The following is an 18,007-nucleotide window of genomic DNA, read 5'->3' on the forward strand; positions in this document are numbered from 1 at the left end:
AGAGCTTTGTGAAACACCCACTGGGTACAGAGAAAACTGCCTCCAGCACATTGGGTCCCTGGGGGCAACAGAGTCCAGAGACCCAGGCCTGGGCTGTGCAGACAAGATTGCACTCTGAGGATGAGGGCCCCGGTCCCTGCATCCCTCAGGGCCCTAAGGACAGTCACCAGGCAAGCACTGTCACCAGGGAACCACGAGCAGGATCCAGGAGGAAGGTGGGGTCCAGAGCACAGGAGAAAGACAACTTTTATTCTTTCAAGAAAATGTACCAACGGGTTGAAGGAAGGAGCATGCTGGCCACATCCCCTGTCCTAAGCAGGGGTCTGAGATGAGGCCAGGCCTGACCAGGGCTTGGGAGAAGCTAACGGGGCTCCCTGTGGCACTGGGGGGAGGGCTGGGCCAGCTCAGAGGTGGGACTTTGTTCTGTTAGCACCAGGAACCGCCCGCAGCTGCAGCCGGACTCGGAGACAGGACAGTGGGTGGCCCTGCTCTGCCTCCACCTGAGCAGTCTGGGGAGGGGCCGGCAGCAGAAGGCTCCCTGCAGGCGGTCGTCTTTGTGTGATTCTCAAATTCACAGCCTAGACTCGGCCCCCAGCCCCTTGTAAACATGAGAATGGGCTCGTGACTGCCAAGCCCCTAAGACAAGATGAGGGTCCGAGATGTGTGGCTGGGCTTCAGGCGGCCCAGGAGCTGCCGGGCTTTCTCCTGCATGAAGAGCTGGTCCCTGGTCCCCCCACAGGCCACCATCTTCCAGGCGCTGGTCATCTGGGAGGAGGCAAAAGGGTTACCACCCAGGCAGGGGCAGCGTGCTCCCAGGGGAAGCCTGGCGACTCTGGTCGGGGAGGGGTGGGGACATTTCTATGACGCTCCCTCCCTCTAGAAGCCACAAGTCTTTCTGTGCTCACTGCACCTTCCTGGTGGACCTGGGAGTCCTCAGATGTAGAACAAGGAGGCTGGACCAGGACACAAGCCCCACCCTCCCCACCCCTACTACACGGCACCAGCCTCCGCATGAGGAAAAGCTACAGCCACGCAGGCTGGTGAGGAGCAGAGAGGGGTTGACCCGTGCAGATGGTGAGAGGAGCAGGCAGGGCACCCCTGCCTTCAAGGACAGAAGTCACAGAGACAATGTCTTAATTACGAGTGAGACCACATCATGAAGGAGGGGCTTTGTGGAGGGGGTGGTCTCTAGTACACAGATTCCCTGAGGGAGTGATGTCCGGACAGAGATGTGAAGCCTAAGTTAATCAGGCAGAGGCAAAGCCTGTGCAAAGGCCCTGAGGTGTGAAGCGCACAGAGCAAGGGCCCGAGGAGGATGCACTCACGGGGGCAGGAGTCAGAAAGTGGCCTCGGGGCTTCTGGGCCGCCGGCTTCTCGGGCTTGGCCTGCAGGAAGCCCTCGTTGAGCAGGCTGCTGTCCTCTCTGCTGCCCGACGGGGTGAGGCCGGAGGAGCCTGGTGGGATGTTGGTTGGCTGAAACCAAAACCAAATCGAAGGCTCAACATTTTGCCATGAGCTCTTTGTGGGAAGGAGAAAACGAAACAGCAGGTACATCCCAGCACCACCATCTCTGTTAGGATCTTGGGCAGGATATTACTTCTTTAAGCCTGTTTCCTCTTCCAGATGGGAATTCATTTAAAGATTCAGTAGGAAAACAGCTGTAAAGTGCCTGTTTCAGAGCCTGGCACCTAGTAAACGCCCAATAATGCTGGTTCCTTTTTACATGAATCTGGTTCCTCCCCGTCCCAGGTGGATACGAAGATGCTCCAGCTTCTCCTGGGACCAGAAACACCCACAGAGGTGCCTGCGTCGACTAGAACTCACTGGGAGCTGCACAAAGCACCCCAGGACTCCCGGACAGGCCTTTACCCTCCTAACAGCCTACTGGGCTCAGTGCCCTCATTACAGGCAAGAACCTGAGGCTCAGGGACCTAAGAGACACCAGAGACCAGGGCCCGGTGTCAGGACTCACCCTAGGCCCCCCACTCCACCTCCTCTGTTCTTAACCACTTGCCCTAACTTTTTCTCTTTCTGCTAATTATTTTACTTGCCCAAGGCGATGCTGGCTGCAGGTCTGGCTGGCAGGGATGCCTGGCCAAAGGGAGGTTTGCCTGCAAGGGCTATGAGAGCAGCAGGCGCGCCTGCAGGATCTGGTCAGGCACTCCTGTCTCGTGAGCTCTGCCACAGCCCTCACTGTCTGCTACCAGCGGAAGACGGGCTCAGCCCACTGTCTGCTGCAAGGGATCAATAGCATGGCATGGTTTCTGCGGCCCAGCCTCTGTGTAGGCAGCAGCCCCCTTGCTGGAGGTTGGCCTGGGAACTGGGAAGCACCCATGCCAGAGATGAGGTGCCCCAATCCCCTGGCTATGCCCTGAGGCACGTCACTGACCCTCTCCTGGGTCACCCTCAGGAGCAGAACGCAAGGGAAGGCGCCGGGGACTCAGAAACCACGGCTGTCAAACGTGTTCTAGCAATGCAACTCTTGCCAAATAAACCTTTATGTGAAAGACACAAGCAGGGCTGTCTGAAGCCAGGGGGGTGGTGCCCAGCTGCCCCCTCCCTGCTGAGCCCGGCACGTGGAAGCCCAGCCCGAGAATCACCAGACTCCACCTCCAGGGTCCTCTCCAGGCTAAAGGGCTCAAGAGGTGAAGGCCCCCAGGGAGACTCCAACCCCCCAGCCTCCTGCAGCTCGCGTGGGGAGTAGCAGGTGGGCTCACAGGATGGCTTCTCTCCCAGACCCCTTACCAAGGGCAGAGCCTTGGGCAGCGCGGACATCATCAGCTTCATGTCCTCATCCACGATGTCAAGGGCCAGGGACTTGCGGACTTTCTTGATGGGGCTTCGCCGCAGCTGGGGGAGGAGGAGGTGCTTAGGGCAGGCGTTTGGATTCCCCCGGGTCACCACCAGCGCCTGATGACGCCGGCCCCAGCTGCCCTGGTCACAGAACCAGGCCCTGGTGCAGGGGAGTCCTTGAGCATGCCCGGCTGGCGAGGATTTTCTGGGGGGGGCATGGGGGACCAGGACACTTTGGCCCCGCTGCAGACCCTGCCCACAGAGCAGACCGTCCTGCCAGATGCTCAGTGCTGGTACTGAGGACACCAACGCCACCCTCCACCCAACCTCATCCCCAAAGGGACCAAGCGCAGCCCCCAAGTCTCTACTGCACGAAACGCTCCCCTAAACAGCCAAGTTACAGCTAAAACACCTACCTGCCGGTGAGTGACATGGAGACGTGGGACCCCACGGGACACAGGCGTTACAGGAATGCTCAGCCCCACCCCCGCACTTCCTATAAGCAGGCCAGGGGTCAGCTCCAATGCCAGGGAGGGGCTCTGAGACTAGTATTCACCCCCCAACCCAGCACTGTGCCCCAAACAGGTGCCACCACGGCTCAGAACCACCTTCGGACACAGAGGGGCCAGAGAGGGTCCCGGCCATGCTCTACGTACACGCCCAGGGGCCCAGCCCAGTGGGTCCCTCCCAGCCTGGCCACCCACCTTCGCACCCACCCTCCACCCCGGCACACTCCCATCTTCCCTGCTCCCCAGGAGAGCACCTGGGGAGAAAGGGGCACAAAGACAGAGGGGACAAGGAGCCACCTGCTGTTGGGAAACCCCACACGCCAGGCGGTGGGAGAGCTTGTCCAGCATGGCCCGGCCCTGCCCAGAGCAGCTCCCCACCTCAGCGGAGCCCACTGTCCCCCACCTGCTCGTGCAGCCAGGACACCTGGCTGGTTCCATACCAAGGGTTTCCCTTGAAATCCTCTTTGTGCCCTTTCTACCCCCTTAACACCGTACGTATTGAGTCACTAGGGTGTTTGCTGTTTCCACCCGCTGAACTCCTGGAGGGAGCGACCACTCTGGGTCCTACTCACTGTTCTGCCGCCCCACCCAGCCCAGAGCCCGCTTCAGAGGGGTCCAAACAATGCTGAATAACTAAGGCACCAGTTCAAAGGGGAAGAGGGAAGGGTCCCAGGCACCAAGGCCTTACATTGGTTGGTTTCACGGACAACCACTCCGCAGGAACAAAGGGCCGGGGCCACAGTTCCACTTCCCCCGGTGCCTTATGTCTACCAGACCCGCTCCCCGCTCCGCCAGCCACTCACCCCAGCCTTCCTCTTCTGCTTCTCGGGCCTCACTTCGTCCTCAATGATGAGCTCGATGCCGGCCTCGGAGCGTAGCACCTCCTTCAAGTCCTCCTCCAGGTGCGGGGTCTGGGGCTACGGGCAGGGATGTGAGTGAGGCCCTGTGCCCAAGCCGTAGGGCACAGGCAGGGCCTGCTCACGGGAGCGGCGGGGCAGACCCAGGCAACGCAGGGAGGAGGCCCAGTGCCGGGACACTGGCCTCACACACAGTACCCACGGCCACTAACTGTCCTGCCTGGGACACTGGCCTCAGCTCACTGAGGGCCGCACAGGCCCGGAGTGTCCCCACTTGACCACAGCCAACCTCACACAACCCGGGGAAATAGCTGTCATCTTCCACAAGGTAGAATCGGAGGCTCAGAGAGGGCGAGACCCCAGCCCAAGGCCACAGAGCTGTGAGGTTAGAACCTGGATGCACTCAAAACCCTAACTCCTTCACCCCTCGGTCCCACACTAACGGGGACGTTGACTCCATTTCCCTTTCTCGGGCCTGGGGGCTCAGGCGGCAGAGACCAGGGGAGGGAGAGAGCTACTGAGCAGCAGGTGTAGGGTACAGTAACACCCAAGAAGTCGCTCTAAAAGCCCCCATGTGGGCTTCCCTGGTGGTGCAGTGGTTAAGAATCCGCCTGCCAGTGCAGGGGACACGGGTTCGAGCCCTGGTCCGGGAAGATCCCACACGCCACGGAGCAACTAAGGCCGGGCGCCACAACTACTGAGCCTGCGTGCCGCAACTACTGAAGCCCATGCGCCTAGAGCCCGTGCTCCACAACAAGAGAAGCCACCGCAATGAGAAGCCCGTGCACCGCAACGAAGAGTAGCCCCCGCTCGCCGCAACTAGAGAAAGCCCGCGTGCAGCAACGAAGACCCAACGCAGCCAAAAATAAATTAATTAATAAATAAATTTATTTAAAAAAAAAAAAGTAAAAAAATAAAAGCCCCTATGTGCTTGAACTATCGCTGCCAAGGGCAGATTCACCCTCCAGCCGTGCCTGGAGAGCATGCAGACCTCTTAGTATCTGGGAGCCGAACCCCACTCACACAGGAAAGGGCAGTGCTGACTGGGGCCTGGCCTGGGGCCTGTGCAACTCCACCAGCTGCATCCCAGGATGCGGGGACCACGGCCCCACCACCCAGACCCCACGTGGTGAGCACGGAGGGGAGCTCGCTGCAGGCTTTGTCCACAGGCAAACGCTTCTCCACAACCTGCCTTTCTCCCACCTTCAGCTGGTTTCTAAGACACAGCCTATTTCGGAAAACCCGGGGTGCCAGCTCTCTCTTTTGCCCTTGGGGAAAGCAGGACCGTCCCATGAACTGGGAAGAGTCAGGGGAGAAGGGCCGTTCTCACACTGCTGGGGAAGCACCCCAGGAGGTGTCTCCTCACTGGCTAGCCATCTCCATCCAGCCCACCCATGAGTGCTTTCCCGTGTTTTGCAAAGGACGGGCAGCTGGTCAAAAGGCTTAGGTTTGAGGAGCAATTCGCCACTTTCCTGAACCAGCCCCGGCGCCTGAGCAAGTCCTTCTCCGTCCCAACTCCTGCCCATGTTCTGCTTGGCATGGCCAGGTGCTGAGTATTTAGTCATTTATGCGTTTACATGCCGACTGCCAGCTTCCACCACCCCAAACTCCCAGCTTCACCAGGACGCCACCGTGGCTCCAGCACCCAGCACCGCCTGGCACGTGGCAGCTGCTCAGGAGATGTCTGATGAACTGGTAACTCCACCTCGGGGGCCCCATTTATAAAACTAGGGTATCTGCAACTTCTCAGGGCTGCTGGGAGAATCTAATGAGATCTCAGAGGGACAGGGCCCTGTGAACCGTAAATGGCTGGAGGACCAGCCCGGCCATACCACGTACCAGGGGCTTTAGTGGTCCGTACTTCTCCAGGGCGTTCTTGAACGGGGTCGGTGTGTGAGGAGTGCTGTCCCTGGAGTACTTCTGATCTGGGGTTACAAACCTGCCGGGGACAGAGGAGGAGGCTTCACGACGGGGCTGGGGGCAGACACCAGCTGCTCCGCTGCAGGCTGCCCGTGATTCCCACACCGCCCTCCACCGGACCTCTGGCCTCAGCAGCAGGGAGGCAACCCCCGGACACAGTCTCTTCCCATCACACTTGCCGACCCACCCACCTCCCCACCCCCAAAGGGAGTTACAGGGGCTGAGAGGAAGGGCTATCCTCAGAAACGGGAAAGAACAGGGAAGAGTCTGAGAGGGTCCAGCACACCAGAAAGGCTGGAAGGACGACTGAGAAGGCTGCTGTCACTAGGATTCTCCATAAAACAAGGCCGGCCTGTGGCCACACTGCAGAACCAGCGAGAGAAGGGGGAGGCGAGGAAGGTGGGGATCCAGGAAGACCGCATCCCTCTCCAACCTCTCTCCGGAGAAGCAGCGACTCCTTTTGCGATTCCAGCTGTCTGTTTAAGAACTTCAAGTCCAGGATTTTGGCTTGAATAGAGAATCATTTCTCATGAAACATATCTAAGTATCAATTCTTTTTCTTGGTTCCAGCATATGTTTAAGAGCTTAGATTTGAAGCCCAAGATTTTGGCTTGAAGGGAGAATCATTTCTCATGAAGCCTACTTATGTTAAATGTTAGATCAACTCCTGAGAGACTGACTTCTGACCAAGCAATTCATACATCTTTTCTGAAATTACATATCATTACAAGAACTAAAACTCCTGAACTGATTCCTGAATTACAGCTTAACTGCTGAAACATAAATAGCAATGCTTCTCCCCCGGCACATGTAACAAGCAGAAGACCAGTTAAGTAACTCTCTCTACCTGGAATTCAAGAGTCACGATGGCACAAGGAAGGAAACTTATTGTGAAAGCACCTCCATAGAAGCAGGTAAGCAACCTGTACAGGTTGAAGGTGAAACGCTGTGCTTCATACGCACGGGAGGTGGGGCACGGCCATCCCTCCTGACTAAGCACCAAAGAGACAGAGAGAACTAGGGGCCCTTCTGTCCTTCATGTAGGGCTACTCAAACACAATGGATCTGCACTTGAAACTTATAAAGGATGCAGAGATTAAATTTTTCGTGGCAATGTGGACTCTCTCCATTTCTGAGATTAGAAAACCATCAAGTTAAAAAATAAAAACGGGGAATTCCCTAGCGGTCCAGTGGTTAGAATTCCGCGTGCTTTCACTGCCAAGGGCGCAGGTTCAATTCCTGGTCAGGGAACTAAGATTCCTCACACCATGCGGCGTGGCCAAAAAAAAGAAAGAATTAGAACAGAGGTGAAGCAGCAGACTATCCTGACGGAAGTGAAGAGGTGTGGTGACCAGGAGGAGGCTGCCTTCCTGTAACAGAGTCTCAGGTGGTTTTCCAAGGGGTCCCTCCCCCAGAGAACCTTCTCCGCCAGGCCGGCCACTGTTTGGGGAGAGGCAGGCCCAGCGCAGGTGCGGCGTGGGCACAGCACTCACGCAGCGTGTTTCTGGTGCAGGGGCGTCTTATCCCGGTGCAGCGGCGTGGTGACCACCACCTTCTGGCTGCACACGGGGGTGGACGTCAGCGAGGGGCTCTCCAGCTCTAGTGTGTCCTGTTTGTTCCAGAAGTTCAGAAACTGCCAGGAAGACCAAGGAAACAAGATAAGGTGATGACCTAAGAGCCCACCGGCAGGCGCCAGGGAGCAAAGGCCAGGACAGATGGGCAGGGACCCATTGAGCAGGTCCATGTAGACCCCAGGCTGGGCATCACCCAATCCTCGCTTTGCCAGGATGATGGGAGGTCCATCCCCCACCCCCACGCGCTGATGACAGTGTACTTAAGGCAAAGAAAGCTGACTGAGAGCAGCTCCTTTTCAGAAGAAAAAAAAAAGTAGCTCTTAAATGAACTGCGACAGACGGGTCAGTGATGATGGAGATGGTGACATCAACACTTAGACACACCCTCTCACACCAGAGCTGAGCACTGCACACTGAGAATTTCACATAGTTTTCACAGATCCTCTGAAATGTAAAGATTACAATCCCCCTTTACAGATAAGAGAGGTTTGGATTCTTGCGCTGAGTGCTAGAGGCGGGACTCAAACCCAGATCTGAAGCACTACCCTCTCCCCTCTGCCCTGAAGGTGCCCTTGGCAGCCCAGGGCCACCTGCAGCCCTCAGGCCCACTGCCCTCTGCAGGGTCCCTGGGCAGGGCAGCTGCACCCCGTCACCCTGGGCTGCTCTCTGGGCAGCTCCAGCCCTGCTGTCTTCCTTCTCCAGCCAGCAGCCCTCACGGGAGGCCTGCTATGGGCTAAACCGTTTTCTCCCCAAATTCACATATTTACACCGTAACTCCCAGCACCTCAGACTGTGACTGTATTTGGAGATGGGCCTTTAAAGAGGTGATTATGGTAAAATGAGGCCACATGGGTGGGCCCTGATCCAATAAGACTGGTGTCCTTAGAAGAAGTTTACAAAAGAAGAAGAGATTATAAGAGAAAAGAGATTAGGACACAGACACTGAAGGAAGACCAAGTGAAGACACAGAGAGGAGATTACCACGTAGAAGCCAGAGACCTCAGAGGAAACCAATCCTGCTCACACCCTGATCTCGGACTTCTAGATTCCAGAACTAAGAAAATGAATCTGCTGTTCCAGTCCTCCTGTGTGCAGTTCTTTGTCATGGCAGCCTCAGTGAACTAACACAGGGCACCTTGCAGAAACACCACCAGACATCCCAACACATAGGCCTGGCCTCAGTCCCTCTACAGCAGAGGGTTGCCTCTGGAAACGTGCCACCATTGGGCCTCATTCTCTCACGTCCCCACAGGAGGGAGGAGACCCTTGAGACCCAAAGCCTCTGCCCGCCCCCCTCCTGCCCTGGGCCTGCCTCTTGCCCACCCCTCCAGTCCATCCCCCACCCCACAGCCCCCAGCGCAGTGGATACCCCGTAGCTGTACCCAGGACCTTCCGAGGCCCCAGCCCCCATCCCTCAACCCTTCTCCTGCCCCCCATCACTCCTCCTGCCCCCATCACTCCACCTGCCCCCATCACTCCTCCTGCCCCCATCACTCCTCCTGCCCCCATCACTCCTCCTGCCCCCATCACTCCTCCTGCCCCCCATCAGTCCTCTTGCCCCCGTCACTCCTCCTGCCCCCCATCCATGAGTCCTAGCTCTGGACTTCACACCATACTCTGCTCTCCCCTTGACTCCAAGCCTATATTCAAGCCGATCAATCAATCAACAAACCCCACGTGAGACACCACTCTCTGAGTGCCTCCCTCACCTCTAGGAAAGACAGGGCCCTCCAGGCTCCCCCCAACACTGTGTCTATTACAAACAGAGCCTGGGAAGCAGTACTCAACACAACAAGCTCTCATCAACTCAGTAACTGCTCCTCCCACAGCCCTCTCCTCAGGACATTCTGACCACCGAGTCCCCCACCCCAGCCATCCTCTCCATGGGCAGGGCTGTCATCGGCCCCTTCGCTCCCCAGGGCTGGCAAATCTGCTATAAAATCGGTGCTCAGTAAACCCACTCTTTTAACACACACTGAGTCCTCTTCCCTTCCTGGTCCGTTTATCACCCTCTGCCCTCAGCTCCAGCAATCCCCCTGCTCATAGAAGCCTGCCTGGCTGACACCCTTCCCCGACTAGATGCACCCGAAGTACCATAAGCCGCCTTTTCCACTCCATTCGTCACGTTTATTTGGGTCCTTTTTTATTAACTGGTCTTCCCATCAGCACGGACGCTTCATGAGGGCAGGGCCAGGCCTGTTTCTGCCCTCCAGGGTCCCCAGCACTGGGCACAGGGGGCTGTCACCCGCGCCCAGAGATCAGTCGGGGTGGGGTCCACGCACCTGGGAGGGCGAGAAGGGCAGGGTCTTGACGGGCGTGCTCTTCGGGGTGAGGCTGTTGCAGGAGTCCAGGAAGGACAGGCTGGCGCTGTTCTCTGTGACAGGTGACAGGGCGACTCGCCTCTTCTTCTGCCGCTTGAGCACCGAGGGCGGTGTGCTGATGCCCGAGCCCCCCACGTCAGTGCTGGGGGAGATGGGGATCAGCTCGCCCCGGCTGCTCCGGCTCAGGTCCGAGATGGTGTGGCCGTCCAGGCGGTACTCGGTCACGCTGGGCACAGCGGCGGCAGGCTGGCGGGTTGGCGGGGCCTGCTGCTGCTGCTGCTGCTGCGATGGATGGGGCTGCACCGGGCTGCCGCCAACGCTGCCCTCTGCGGATGGCTCCTCGGGGAGGTCAAACTTACTCAGGTCACACCAAGCATCGGGGTCCTGCCCAGAGAGGGGGTTTAGGAATAACTGCAACGGCTCTGCTTTTCTACCGGTTGATATACCACAGGGCTCATTCGTTAAAGGAAAGTACACAGGCATCAAGCATGATCCCACAGGGACTTCCCTGGTGGCCCAGTGGTTAAGACTCCACGCTTCCACTGCATGGGGCACGGGTTCGTTCCCTGGTCAGGGAACTAAGATCCCGCAAGCCGCATGGCCCAGCCAAAAAAAAAAAAAAAGTATGATCCCACAGCCCAGGAACGATCACCCTTAACATTGTCTTGCCTTTCCTCAGATTCTTCTGTGTCTTTGTATCTGTATTTGGAAACGTAACTGAAGTCATATCGTGCCTGTGGCTGCTTGCTGTTATTTACAAAAATGTCCTGTGCGTTTTTAAGATGTACAAAAAGCACAAAGAAAAATACAAAGAAAACTCACATACCCATCAATAAGCCTAAGAAATAAAACCTTATCACTAAAGCTCCAGGTCCACCTGGCACATCCTCTGCCTGCATGCAGGAAATCACTGCCGGAATTTGGTATTTACCATCTTTATGCATTTGTTTATCAATTACCACTTACATGTGCCCCTAAATATTTAGTATTTTCAATGTTTCTAACTTTAGTACAAATCATTTCTATTTAACTTCTTTTTTCCATTTAAAGTTTCGGTAAAGCTGCAATAATGACTGCACCTCATTCTATTACCTGTGAGTTTAATATTTACTATCAATATTAGTTGTTATTATAGTGAAAAAAGGTCAACTTTTAACAATTTTAATGGCTGTAAAATATACCACCATTTGAACATGTTACATAATTATCCCCTTTCTATAGGACATTAGGTTTTTCCCTCTAATTCTTAAAAATTAAAAATAGCATCTTTATGAACATCTTGGATGTAAATCTTCTCCTGCATTTGTAGCTATTTCCTTAACAGAGAACTGGAAGTGAGGCTTTGGGCCCAAGGCCGTGAGCAGGTTGAAGGGTCTTGATTTGCCAGCCACGTACCCAGAGAGGAGGCGCCACTGGGCCCCATGAGCCTGTCAATCGCAGCACCTCCTTGGGTGCTTCACCTACACTGTTTCCAACCCCACAGACACCCTGCTAGAGAAGCATTACTTTCCCCTCTCGTACTGAGGAAGCCAGGTCGGAGGGGGTGTGATCGGCCCGAGGTCACTAAGTTTCTGAGAGCAATTCTAAGAGGCACGCCCAGGTCTTTCTGCCTTTGCCCAGTAAATTACAACCCAGCCCAAGGGCTTCTAGATACAGAAGTTTCCACTGGTCCCTGGAGGTCTGGCCCTGAATGGACTGAGACCCTAGTGGTGATTTCTGGTCCTTGGAGCTCACAGAAGCCTGGCAAGTTCATTGCTAAGGGTGGAGGCCGGCTCAGAGCTGTGCTGTCTCCAGGCATTCCTCCCAGCAGCCAACCCCAACCTCGGAGAGGCCCCGGAATGGATGGCATCTAACAGACCGGAGCACATGCTACAAGGACTGCCCGGAGGGACAGACGGCAGTTTCTGCAACCACTATCACTCCCCATCAGTCGCTGAAGGTCATCGTGGAGAGAGCTCGAGCCCGGCACTCACCAGCTGTGTGACGCTGGACAAGCCTCCTAACCTCTCTGAGCTTGAGCTGAGTCCACCACCCACTTCACAGGCTGTTAAAGAACTAAGAGCATATAGAGAGGTAGCAAGTAACAAGCCTGGCACATGGCAGGCACTCAAATGATAGAAACTATCATTACAAAAGAAGCACCAGGCCTGGCATACAGCGGGCACTCAAGAGAGCAGTCTGAGGGTGGACGGAGGCAACATCGTGAAGCACCAGCAGTGCAGAGTGGGCCCACTCTCATCTCAACCCTTCCTCAGAGCCCAAAAGAGGGACAGCCCACAGTGGCCCCGGGGCTATTTGCTGAACAGACTGACACACGCATCGCTACTCTGAAATCCCTTGTAGTGAAGGGGACACCACAGTCCCAGCCACTAGGGGCAAGAGGTGAGACCCAGAGCCAGAGGGTCTGAGCAGACAGCCCACCTGAGAGCCACCCCACCATCCAAACGCTCACTGGGCAGGACAGTGGAGCACAGCATGATGGTTAAGACCTAGGCACCTTACTTGCTGTGTGACCTTTGACCTTTGGGTACACTTACTTGATCTCTCTGAGCCTCAGTCTCATCTGCAAAACACAGAAAGGACCCCCCTCACAGGATACCGTGTGGACTATACATTAAGCCCACAGCCTGGTATTTAGCAAATGCTCAATAAACAGCGTCAATATTCTCAGCCAATAGGAGGAAGCCCAAGTGGGAAGGTGAGTGTGGGCGCTGCCCACTGGACCCCTCTACCCCTGGTCGCCGGCCTCTTGCCCACCACCTCCTAAAACCCACTTCACACCACAGGCCTGGCTGATGGACCTGGGAGGTCACACCAAGAAGTACACCTCCCACTGGGGTGCCTTCCCCAAAGGGGCACAATCCACAGCCGGCGCGGCCCCAGGGGCTGCTCTACCTGAGTAACCAGGACCCACTCACCACTGTAGCCCCAAACCCTGGCCCTTCCCAGGGTCCTCTCCGGGGACACCCAACCACCAGTGCTGCCACAGACACCAATGCCCACCCGGGTTGTGTTATCGCTTCCAACACCCTCCCCCGTCACCCCTGAGGACTCCTGTACCGCTTCCACCGCGAGCCCTCCCACCCCACCCTGCGCTGTACAGGTGAGGCAGGAGCTCCCCGAGGGCAGGCACTGCACAGCCACTATCTTGGTGGCACCAGGCCCTGGTGCTGGGCTGGGTACGCGGCACCAGTTCAGCCACATCAGCGAGACAACGAACGGACAGAAGGACGGACGCCTACGGAGAGAAAGCGCTCCCTGCTGGGGGTGCTCGGGGCCCACTGTGAAGCGCCGTGACCAACATTACCGACTCGATCAAGTCCAGGGCTTCAGAGAGGCTGGACCCCACGGCAGGGATGAGGAGGTTGGCGGCCTCCACCACCCACTTGTAGGGCAGGCTGGTTTCCGGCGAGGAGCCCTCCTGGTCTTCACGCTTGGGGAAGTCCTCCAGGGGCTCTGGCGTCTGCACTCCGTCCAGCTCTGCGGGGACAGGCTCCTGCTCCTGGGAGGGGGCAGCCCCCGCGGCCTCCTCCTCACTGCTCTCCTCTTCCTTCAGGGCAGGGAACGCCGGGGGCCAGCTGGTCACGAGACCTCCCTGGTGGGCACAGGGCATGCGGTTTGGATTTTTCATTATGAGATATAAACCATGCCGTATTCCAGCTAACAGCGCACAACCCGAATCTAATAATAAGGAAACTCAAGTGAACCCAAATTGAGAGACAGTCTATAACATAACTAGCCCTACCTTACGCTTCAAAGACATCAGTATCGTGAAAGGCTAGGAAAGGCTGATGAACTATTCCAGATAAAATTAGATGAAAGACATATGACAACGAAACAGTGTCTAATCCTGGACTGGATCATGGGCAGGAAAAAATGGAATCTAGACGGTAGATTAGTCAAAAGTCCCACACCAATGTTAAATTCCAAGTGCGTACTGTCGTCACACAGGTGAATGTCCTTATTTTTAGGAAACACACACTCAAGTATTAAGAAATAAAAGGCACAGTGTATGGAACCAACTCTCAAATAACTCAGGTTAAAAAAATATGCATATTGGAACTTCCCTGGCGGTCCAGTGGCTAAGACTCCAGGCTTCCACTGCAGGGGGCCTGGATCCGCATGCCACGGCCATTAAGTAAATAATTAACTACAGGGTCTTTAAAAAAAATAAATGTACATAGAGAAAGATAAAGCAAATCTGACAAATGTTAAAAATTAATGAACCCAGTAAAGGATATAGGTGAGCAGTCTTCTTTCAACTTTTCTGTATACTTAATATTATTTCGAAATGAAAGTTTGAAAAAGGAGTGGAGACTAATTTTGTGACAGAAAAAAAATAAAGAAAAAGAGGTAGATTGTTGTGGCAATCGCTCTCCTGGCAGAACCTCAGAAACAAGCTTGACTCGTTGACCGGACAGCCCCTGAGGAGCCTTGAAAACAGCACACGTGATTAACACAGGCCTGGTCGAGAGCGAGAAGCGGGGTCCCGTGTTAATGGGGGGAGAACATGGGCTCTGGATGCAGACAGAGCTTTGCCATTTTCCAGCTTGGGCAAGCTTGTGATGAGGGTCAGTTTCCTTGCCTAGAAAATGAGGACACTGAGGCTTACTGAGCAGGGAGGGTACACAGATCAACAACTGTGTGAAAACCTTTCAACCTAATTAGTAGCTATTATTGCCACTGCCATCAAGGGAACAGAATGGAAATGGTTTGAGATATAAGCAAAGGAAGAAAAGGAGATAAGAGCAGATTGGATTAAACACTTATAACTGCTATAATTGGAGGGGAAGAATGCTATTTAAAAGCTACCAACATGTGATTCCCACTTCAGAAAACAGCCACTTTGAAAAAAGTTTGGCAATTTCTAATAAAATTCAGTACTTATCATTTATCATTGCAAGCATTGACTAGTGAGGTAGTCCCATACACACAGAACAGGCAAACGTTTTCTGGCAGGCAATCTAGCAAAACGTATTAACGTCTATTTTGTTTTTGTCTTTTGGGGGCGGGGGGCCATGTCACAGCATGCGTGATCTTAGTGCCCTGATCAGGGAATGGAACCCAGGCCCCCTGCACTGGAAGCGGGAGTCTTAACCACTGGCCCACCAGGGAAGTTCCTTAAAGTTTTTAAAGAATGTTATCTAGCTACCTTTAGGAATTTCCCAAGAGACAACTGAGCAAATAAGCAGTGATTTAGCTACAAGGACAACCATTAAAGTTTTGTTTCTAACAACAAAAAGTCAGGTGTAACCTTAATTAAATAAATTACCAGCACAATAGAACCATTAAAATGACAGTGGAGAGGAGTGGGTGAGGCTGAAACCCACACTGTAACCTGACCTGTGTGCTCAGGATCAAGGTCTGGAGCTCCCCCTGGCCCAAGAGGGCCAGCCTCCCAGACACAAAGCGTCAGGGGGGTGAAAACAGAGTCAAGGAAATGACTTTCAGCCAAGGAGGATTTTCAGAGACTACTGTCCACTCTGCCCTATCCTGAAAGATGACTTCTCCGTGTTTGCTGAAGCACATTGTTTCTCTCTGTGGCACGGATGCTTTTTATTTAATCAGAAGTAAAAGCCTGGAAAACATATTACTTAGGCATACAAGAAACTGAGAAGTGAATTCCTCTGGTTAGGGGACCCATGGGGAATCCAGACAGGAGGGAGAAGTCCTTTTACATTTCACTTTACAGCTTTTTCAACTGTTACCGCATAGATGCTCTCATATCTGGGAAGCAAGGAATAGTCTCTGAAGCGGAAAAATCCAGAAAGAGAGGCAAAAACATGATATAATGCTCTAGCAGGGTGTTGCAGAAGAACTGGAGCAGTGAACAGTTATAATCTGGCCAGCAGGAAAAGGAAAGGTGGAGTGTTAAAAAGAACTATTCAATAGTTCACAATTACAGAAAAGATTGGAAAACAGTGTAGAGGAAGCGTGTCACCTGCCATGTACCCAGCAACGTCCCATCTTCATACTCCGACACATGTGCTTCAAATCTTTGTTTTTTAAGAATAAATCATATGAGATAGTTCAAAAATAACCATAAACACCCGAAACTACTATAATATTGTAAATCAACTATACTTCAATTTAAAAAAAGTATGCTCTGGAGTGTAGGATGGGAGATGTTAACAATTGTAAATGTAATACCATATGACTTCATTTATATGACTTTCTAGAAAATTATAGAGACAGCAAACAGATGAAGGGTGCCAGGGACTAAGGATGGGAGAAGGGCTGAAAGAATATGGGGGGTGACGGAGACGTTCTGTGTTGACTATGGTGGTGGCTACAGGACTGTTTAAAGCTGTCATGACTCAGACCTGCACACGAAACACAGTGAATTTTACTGTATGTGCTTGTACCTCAACAAATCTGATTTTTTTTAGAATTGCATACGTGCTTTTAGTATGAAAAGGCTGGAAAGAGCAACGGGTAGGAAGGAAGCTGTTGAGGACAGGAGGAGGCTGAGGACCTCCCCACCTGACCCTTCTTCACCTGACGTCGGCCCTGGCATCCTGCATCTGTGGGCAGATGAGCACCAAGCATGGGCACAGGTGACACAGGGAAAGGCCCTCGTGAGAGACGTGAGGCCACAGTGAGAACCTCTTGCAGGATTAAGGAACAGCCACGGAACAGGTGAAAAAGGAGGAATAGGTGTTGATGAGACGGCATCAGATACACGTGAAAACAAACCAACTAACCCAAGCCCAGTGGCCGAGCTGCCTGACACCCCCGCCCCACTCACCTGGCCTTCCGAGGCCGGGGCACTCTGGTGGCCGTCCTTGTCCTCCAGCTCCAGCAGCAAGTACATGGGGGGCTTGCTGTCTCTGGACTCACTCAGGAAGCCTCCCGTGTCCACCTTCCTCTTGATAGTGGAGTTCCAGTGATTCTTCACAGCATTGTCTGTCCTGCAGGGGCCAACCGGGGATCTTTGACCCCAGCACCGGGGCCCATGCGCCACCGGGCGTGTCACTAGCCTCCCTGAGCTGAGCTCCCGCTTCTGTAAATGAGGGTTCAACCTGAGGAGTTCTAAGCGCTCTTAGCTCTAAGATGAAGTCTGACATGCTTGCAGCCTGTAACGATTTACGGAAGATTTTCACACACCTCTGAGAAATAAGCAAAGGTCTTATTCAGCCTACAGGGTAAAATCCTAACACTGAAACATTCTGGGAACTCTCATTCCCTTTCCCACTCACTCTGCATTTGTAGAAACCGTAAGTAAGCTGCTGGCCGCTGGCCCCTGTCCTGAGGCTCAGTGACCTGGAACACAAGCCCTGATCACGTCCCAAAGACAGAAAATGGCCAAAGAGGGCACAGCCAGAGGACAGAGGATCCACTACTGACCACTCTGAGCCTTGGCTTTTTTATCTGGAGAATCAAAAGACTACTTCACTCTCCATCACTTGCTGAAGATTAAAGAGGAAACATATATGGTATTAAGTCAGAGTAGTATACCACACTACAGAAGCAGAAAGTAGCACAGTGGTACAGGAGTCGGGGAAGCGTGGAGGGAGAGAAGCAGACAGGTACAGCAGGACAGAGTAACAGAGTAGTAGGAGCAGACAGCAGTATGAAGCACAAAGAAGTACGAAACTACAGAAGCACACAGCAGCACCATAGTGAGTAGCACGGGGGGCTCAGCAGCGTCAGAGCCCACAGACCTACAGCAGTTCAGAACTGCAGACACACAGAGGCGCTGCCTTCTTTGGGTTTCCACGCAGAGTGCTTTTCCCTTGAACGGTGAACAGAGAATAACAGCTTGACGGAGCCACCAGTCTAAGAGGAGGGTCTGGATCTCTGTTCATTCCCACTGCAGGCTGTCAGGACACAGTGCTGACTGGGCAGGGGTCAGGGCACTATGGGGAGGTGGCCAGGGACTGACCACAGTTGGAAAGGACAGAGAAACCTTCCCTGAGGAAATAACGTCCCCACTTAGAACCAAAGGATGAGAGCGTGTTGGCTACGTGATGGGCACAAGTTAGAGGGCACCCAAGCTGCCAGGAGCACAGGGCGTTCGTTCTCAGAAAAGAG

The 18,007-nt window shown here is 54.1% G+C and overlaps 1 protein-coding gene across 1 annotated transcript in view; it reads right to left on the minus strand.

Moving 5' to 3' along the window:
* Positions 1–234: 234 nt before the first annotated feature.
* Positions 235–18,007, minus strand: part of MYBL2 (MYB proto-oncogene like 2) — a 28,887-nt gene continuing 11,114 nt past the window's right edge. Inside the window, exons 6-14 of the mRNA XM_036827111.1 lie at positions 16,722–16,884; positions 13,281–13,568; positions 9,935–10,357; positions 7,572–7,711; positions 5,998–6,097; positions 4,105–4,218; positions 2,745–2,849; positions 1,326–1,472; positions 235–765 (exon numbers count right to left, since the gene is read on the minus strand). Of these exons, the coding sequence (XP_036683006.1) occupies positions 637–765; positions 1,326–1,472; positions 2,745–2,849; positions 4,105–4,218; positions 5,998–6,097; positions 7,572–7,711; positions 9,935–10,357; positions 13,281–13,568; positions 16,722–16,884 (1,609 nt within the window). The 3' untranslated portion in view covers positions 235–636. The remainder of the gene's footprint in view (positions 766–1,325; positions 1,473–2,744; positions 2,850–4,104; positions 4,219–5,997; positions 6,098–7,571; positions 7,712–9,934; positions 10,358–13,280; positions 13,569–16,721; positions 16,885–18,007) is intronic.

The sequence above is a fragment of the Balaenoptera musculus genome, chromosome 15 (assembly GCF_009873245.2).
Source record: "Balaenoptera musculus isolate JJ_BM4_2016_0621 chromosome 15, mBalMus1.pri.v3, whole genome shotgun sequence".
Lineage (NCBI taxonomy): Eukaryota > Metazoa > Chordata > Mammalia > Artiodactyla > Balaenopteridae > Balaenoptera > Balaenoptera musculus.